The 6,765-nt window shown below is 38.7% G+C and overlaps 1 protein-coding gene across 2 annotated transcripts; it reads left to right on the forward strand.

The window, feature by feature from the left end:
* The first annotated feature begins 2,998 nt into the window (after nt 1–2,998).
* Nucleotides 2,999–5,837, forward strand: LOC126788006 (uncharacterized). 2 transcript variants are annotated; one of them, XM_050513951.1, is made up of 5 exons: nt 2,999–3,490; nt 3,574–3,861; nt 3,950–4,274; nt 4,999–5,109; nt 5,229–5,837. In XM_050513951.1, the coding sequence occupies exons 1-5, from the start codon at nt 3,152–3,154 to the stop codon at nt 5,348–5,350; spliced, it is 1,185 nt and encodes a 394-aa protein (XP_050369908.1). In that variant the 5' UTR covers nt 2,999–3,151; the 3' UTR covers nt 5,351–5,837. The 2 variants fall into 2 exon arrangements, with proteins under 2 accessions (XP_050369908.1, XP_050369909.1); XM_050513952.1 differs by having other exon boundaries at nt 2,999–3,478.
* The last annotated feature ends 928 nt before the right edge of the window (nt 5,838–6,765 follow it).

Here is a 6,765-nt window from a genome sequence, read left to right on the forward strand (position 1 = left end):
ACCGTAGCTTAACTAGCGCGCATGCATGCCCAAAAATGGGTGCAGCCAGGTGGTCCAAGCATTTTTGGAAGCGTGGATTCCATACTACTCCATAGTAATTGTAGGATTCGGCCTGATTCAACCGTACCACGAGTGTGGCTAACCAGCACTGTCAGGGACATTAAATGGCGATTGTACCTTAAAAAAAAAAAGGGTTTTCACCACTAGGTATGTGAGTCTTTCTAATTAGGAAATGAGGATTAGTTGAAGGTTTTTGGGTTTATGGTTAAAAATATTCATTTTTCGATCACATTTAATATCTCATCCATTTAATTTATAAGTCTATATTAGTAGATCATTGTTACAAAATTTTAACTAAATTAGTAATCGTTAAGGTATAAAACTAGATTAAATTAATGGACGTACTAAATCACTTAAATGTGAACTGCTCAAGTTATGAATTGGTAAATCACAATTATGATTGTCTTCACGATTCTCAATTTAGTTGAAAATTTGTATAAATGATTTACTCATAAATATCTGTAATTAAATTGAATGGTTAAGATGAAAATATAATATCAAAATCATTGTGACCCATTTCTACAAAAATCAGATTATAAATCTAGATTTTCAAAGAAGCGATGCTGGGTTTCAAAGCTATATAATAATGCAAAGAGCAAGGCGGAAAAGCTAGGGTAGTTGGAGAAGCTAAGCTAAAAAGGTAAGACCTGGAAACCAAATCGAACAAGGTTTGTATTAGTTAAATTTAGTTTATGAAATTACTTTGTTTCTAAAAAGCTAAGACTTCGCCGCTGGTCCCGCCATCAAGCTCCGCCGTCCGATTTGTCACTTGAAAATGTGTTTCTTCCTTGCTACTATAAGCTTAGGAAGTTTCATGTCGTAGCAGCACCGGTAGGTGTTTGTAAGGCCCACGTGGCATAGTAGGACAGATGGGACACACCTGCAATGATTTCTAGAGTTATCGCAGCCATAATATGTTACTGCGGCCATAGTTATTTTGCGATCACATGTACAGAAAGACGATTTGCATTGTCAACTTTGACAATTTGGCCGCCTTAATGTTGCAGCAATCAGTGCTACCGTTTGTTTTTCTTATTTATTTGTAATTAATCTCACCAATTGTTGCTAAGATTTCATTCTTTTTCTTTTTCTTAGTTTCAGTATAAATATGGCCTTAGGTTTCATTGTTAGAGGTCCTCGACCAAACACTCAACACGGCTACACTATTTTCTTATAAATACAATTCTACAATTCATAATACACCAGTCTCCTTTCAATTTTCAAGTTTACTTTATCATTTTCTTTACCGGTATTTATCTTTTCTGCACTTTTCTGTATCGTTTTTTACTATATTGTTCTTTACGTTCTTACTTTATATTTCCCTGTCTTTTCTTTTATATTGCTTACATTAAGTATTAAGAAAATCACAAAGAACCACAATCACCCTCACATTCACAACATTCACCCTACCACACAACACTAAGATCGCGGCTAGCTAGCCGATCCGTATTAAAGTCCTTGTATCAAGGCATTGAGAACCCTGCGGCCGAGAGTGATCCTTCCTCAGCCCACAGTCGTTTGATTACAAGTTAGATCCGCGCAAACAACAACTTTGAAACCTCGCTTGGCCCCTTGGCCGCGAGTTGGCATACCTTAGCACACGTCACAAGCCAGAAGGACATGTGGAAGCCAAAGAGAACCCGGCCTATTGACACGCGGCCGAGACGATTTTTGAGCCAACAGTAGGTAGATGTCATTTCCGGTGGGTATTGCGGCGGCGCTGAGAGGAGTGAAGTTTGTGATTCAAGAACATAATGTTGTTCCGGGGATAGCCAACTGGGTGCTGTCATTTTTGGCTAGGGTTGAAGGAGAAAGATTAGATGAATTAATTGGATGCCATTGAAAGTTAAAACAGATATGTTCAAAGGCCAAAATGGGTCATAGAAATTGATCAAAATTTGACTTTTAATATGAAGGGCTTAGATTCTGACACGTCATCCCTGACACGGGTAGTTAGACATACTGGTTCAACCCAGAATTCACCGTAATTGTAGTACGTATACGTATGCTTCTACCTCCACTAGGGGAAACATACATTCACGGCATGTACATTATTATTCTCATAGTTGTGTCCCCGTTCTGGCTAGGTTCGAATTGTCAAGCATCACGTTAACTGATCTGATATTGCAGTCACGTTAACTTCAGATGCCGCTTTCTCGATCTATTAATGTTCTATTAATTGATTAAGCTGCTACCTCTACTAACCGGCATATATATAGCGAATTAAACTGATCTCGTGGAGATTTACATTTGATTTTGTATCGCTCAATGTCTCATCAAATGTATAGGTGTATATGTTTTCTTTCATATTACTAATTGATAACATTTGCAACAGTAAGTAAAGCCTAAAAAAACACGGTCTCATTTCTAAACTTGAAGAAGGATTATAACAAGGTCGTCATTTGACAAAAATGATTCCAAAATCATGTCTTGTGATCTATGTTCGAATCATTAAGTATAACAGTGATTTATGTATGTATGTTTTTATTTAGATACTTGTCAAGCTAGCTAGCTATACCAATTTTTAAGTTAATTACAGTATCAACTGTGCTGGTGCTCTAAATTATTGAATCAAGATTCAAGAATCCTTTGTGTCTCGGAATCTTATTTCTCCCCTTTTGTTTAAAACAAACCAACACCCATTATTTTCTTGATCGTGATATTTGAGCAAAACATAAGTTAGAATATAAGAGTACTGTGACAACCGTGGTTTAGGTACACCCCGATTTCTTTCAACAAATGGAAGGAGGGTTGGCCAGCTGGACAAAACGGTCCAACTACCAGAGAGCCCAACACTTCTGGACAGAAAGCACCAAACAACGAGTCCAGCTACTATGTGACCCCGGACCCTACACCCGGGCCCCACACCGTTTTCCCCTCCCTTTATAAACCTAGCGTGGCTCTTTTCAGACCCCAATTTCAGCCAGTAGCACTGAGATAATAATTAGTTCGTGATATTCATCCTCACCATTTCTAGATTACTGCTCATTCATATCTATCTCTTCTCAAAACCCACCTGAAGTATCTTCTGTAGGATCTGTTTTAGGTTCCAAAAGAAGCAGAGTAGAATACTGCGGTTAGGGCTTTAACTATGATGGATGTAGATAACTTCCAACGCGGGAGAGAGTTACTGTTCGATCATCATCATTTTCTTGACGAGCGGGAGACTCCATCGTCGGAAATGAAGGTTTACGGTGGCTCCGATTACAAGCAAGGCTGGAGATTTCCTGAAGGTGAGGGAAATGGGTTTGTTGAGTCGAGGACTATTGAAGCTGGGCTTGTTTCGTCGTCTGAGACGACTGAGGAAGACGACGATTACATTGCTGAGTTGACTCGTCAAATGACTCAGTATATGCTGCAAGACGATGACAAACACGCTCTCAAAACCAGTATTACTAGCTCCGAGAAAAATGGAGAGGTAACATCTGAGGTAATATTGATATATATGTTCCAGAGTTGAATATGAATGTTAAAATCTTGGATCGTATTGACGGTGTTGTTACTGTGTGGCAGTCGTGGGGTCGTGTCGGTTGGCCAAGTGACTCTGCGACGATATGGTCACCGTTGGGATCGAGCAGCGGAAGTCCAGAAGGTCCATCTCAGGAGCCATCGCCGCCGGTGACGCCAGGCAATAAAGACCAAGCTTCGGAGCATAAAAGTCCTCCGTCGTACGCCGCCGTATTGTGCAAGTTGGACAAGTTAGAAACGAACAAACAAGGAAACCCAAGTGGAACTACCCAAGTAGCTGAAGCTGAAAATCCAAAGCAAGGTGTAGCTTTTGATCAAAGCCAAGACTCTAAGGTAGGACTAAGTTACCATAACCATCAAAATTTGTTAACTATTCACATACCAAACATTCTACTTACCAAGTTTGGTGTTGTCTTTGTAGATTAAGTTTAAGCTAAAGCAAGGGAAAAGTTCCAAGAAGCGAAACTCAACAAAGAATGGTACACAACCGAAGCATATCACTCATCAGGAATTTGAGTCCTACAACCAAAAGGAAGTAGGGTCTTGTGTTAATGGTGGATTAAGGCCTCCTCTACCTATGGCCAATTTTCCGTGGCTGAACAACCAGCAAGGCCCCTCGGATATGAGGGCTGCCTTCCATAGCCTGTCGGGCTCCGGCTCGAGAGTCGGCACGCCGTCGTGCGGAACTGGTGTCTTCTTGCCCTGTGTTATTGGTAATACATCCCAGTCATCCAAGAATAAAAGAGGTACGTATTGATTGAAAGCCTCGAATCTTGTTTTGGATCGAATTACAGATTTTAGTGGATTTTTGCCGAATGTAAAATTATTGGAGTGGTTGGGGTTTGAAGTGAAATATTTTGGTTATATTTGGATTGGTTGCTTGTGTGATGTGTATTGCATCTTTTAGCGTTTGACTATGGATCTAGATTAGGTTCCATATTCTTGAGATTCCTTTTGATCCTGAATCAAAAGTTTGATATATCTAGGTACTGGCCAATCTTGTTGCTAGCATATGACTCGTGTGAAATGGAATCTTCCCTAACCTCTTGGTTATTTGAAGTAAAATCATTATAGAAGAATTTATGTTAGGACGTACTCTCGATAACTTAGCGATACTGTTTGTTTAGAAGAATGGTCTACTCACACAATTAAAACTCTGTATTATACCATCATATATGAGATTCATATGTCAGTTTGATTAAATGAAACACTACTATTACATATATTATCTCAGATGTGCTAATTGTAAACTTCGTTTACACCACATCGCGTGCCGTGAATGATATGTTTTGCTAGTATAACTTTTTGAATTGAAGTCATAGTACTAGGTGAATGAAAGTCGGCGTTTTCATGCTAGTGTAATCCTAGCTAGTCCGATAATGTGGTCCGTAATTTACCTCTTTTGTACGTAGAAAAGATCAATTCTTGAATCTCCTAAACGCTGGCTCTCTCTGATTGGTTAATTTGCAGGATGTTCCCCTGTTCTAATACCCGCGAAGGTAGTCCAAGCCCTGAAGGTTCATTTCGACCGAGTGGGCGAGCTACCTCGACAAAACCCTACTGCCTTCCCCATACAAAACGGTACAAATTACCTTGTAGCTAGCTAGATCTAACAAATCTGTACGTCATGCCAAACTCTTCCCCAAGATCTGACTTCTCTCGTAACTCTTGCTCTGTTCGTTTGTGTTTGATCAACTCAGATTCCTCAAAGGGTGGAAGGAGGACAAGCACGTTGGCAAATAGAAAGCGCCACCCGAGAGGCACGGCACCGCCGGACATGAACAATAATGAGATAACTCTACCTCAAGAATGGACGTATTGACTTTGCCAAAGCTAAGGCAAATGCCTATGCTTATTATTTCCTCACCACCTAAGTGTTGCTAATCTCTCATTTTCACTTATGGTGGTGTCACTGTGATGCTTTGGTTTTTTCTTAGCAAATAAGGAAAGGGGGATTAAGATGGAATAAAGAGGAAGATGATGACATACAGATTGAAGTCGATCAATTAGATATGTTGGGGAATCCATTAGATTATACATTAGGACAAACAGATCGAGATTGACAAGAATATTATCTTGTATAATTTCTCTCTTTTATGATCTTTCCAGAAAAATAAACAAACAATAAGTTTGAATTTGTCAGCTGCAGAGGCCGGGCTGGGCTTGAATAGCTTAAGCAAATACTGTAAATAGATGTCTGCTCATCAGGTGCTAGTGACTGACATTTCTACTGTAAGCATTTGGTGAAGTAATAATATTGCTTGTAGTTGGTTTTCCACATGAATACAATCAAGAAATTTATATCGTCAGGAAGTTTAATTCACTAGACTTTTGGAGAAGTAATATTGCTTCTATCTGGCAGTGGTTTGTAGTTTTTGGTTTACATACTTGTACGTAGAACTAATCATCTCAGATTTTTATTAAATGAAGAAGATAGACGTCATTTTATAATAACAGGAATAGTATATAAGTTTATACGTAATACAATACTTTTCATATTCTCTTTAATTTGAAGTCGAATATGATAAAAATTGAACGTGCTAATCGGAGCTGTAATTATCTTAAACAATTCATTCATGGCAAAGGGGAGCTTTCCTGAATTATGATCTATCTTTTGGTACTTGTTGATCATCGTTTCGATTGTGATGGTACTTGTCGATCATCACGGAATCTAATAAGATAGTTCTTTTTATTCATTTGTTGCCACGTTACTGCATGCAGATAGAGATGAATGATTGAATGGGCCGGGGTTTCATCATCTCATGTCTAATACCATTTGGCAAGTTGTAACATAACTTGCTGATGCGCACGATGGGAAAGGTCTTGGTATTTAAGCAGGCAAACAAAATTGTATGCAAAATGCGCAGGCATGACTGTAACGACAGAAAATTTATAATAGTAAGTTTGATCTTTTCGTTATGATAGAGGATAATCGTCTCCATGATATAGATTTTTTTTTTCAATTAAATCATCATAAACACAAATGTTAGTTTGAATGTTTGATATTGAAAACTCTCAATCTCCTATTTACAAAACCTAATTTCGCTGCACCAGTGATTATTGAGTGAACGGAACCATCTTCATTTAATTAATTTTGTAAGTCATGCATTTGGGAAGAAGTGTAGGACTATGTAATATCTCCATAGAACTAGGATATCTAGGCAAACTGATAACATTGCTATCCTGCACTTGACTCAAGGTTCAAGACGATAAACCATAGAGAAAAGTAGAGCAATT

This window comes from Argentina anserina, chromosome 3 (genome assembly GCF_933775445.1).
Source record: "Argentina anserina chromosome 3, drPotAnse1.1, whole genome shotgun sequence".
In the NCBI taxonomy this organism is placed as follows: domain Eukaryota; kingdom Viridiplantae; phylum Streptophyta; class Magnoliopsida; order Rosales; family Rosaceae; genus Argentina; species Argentina anserina.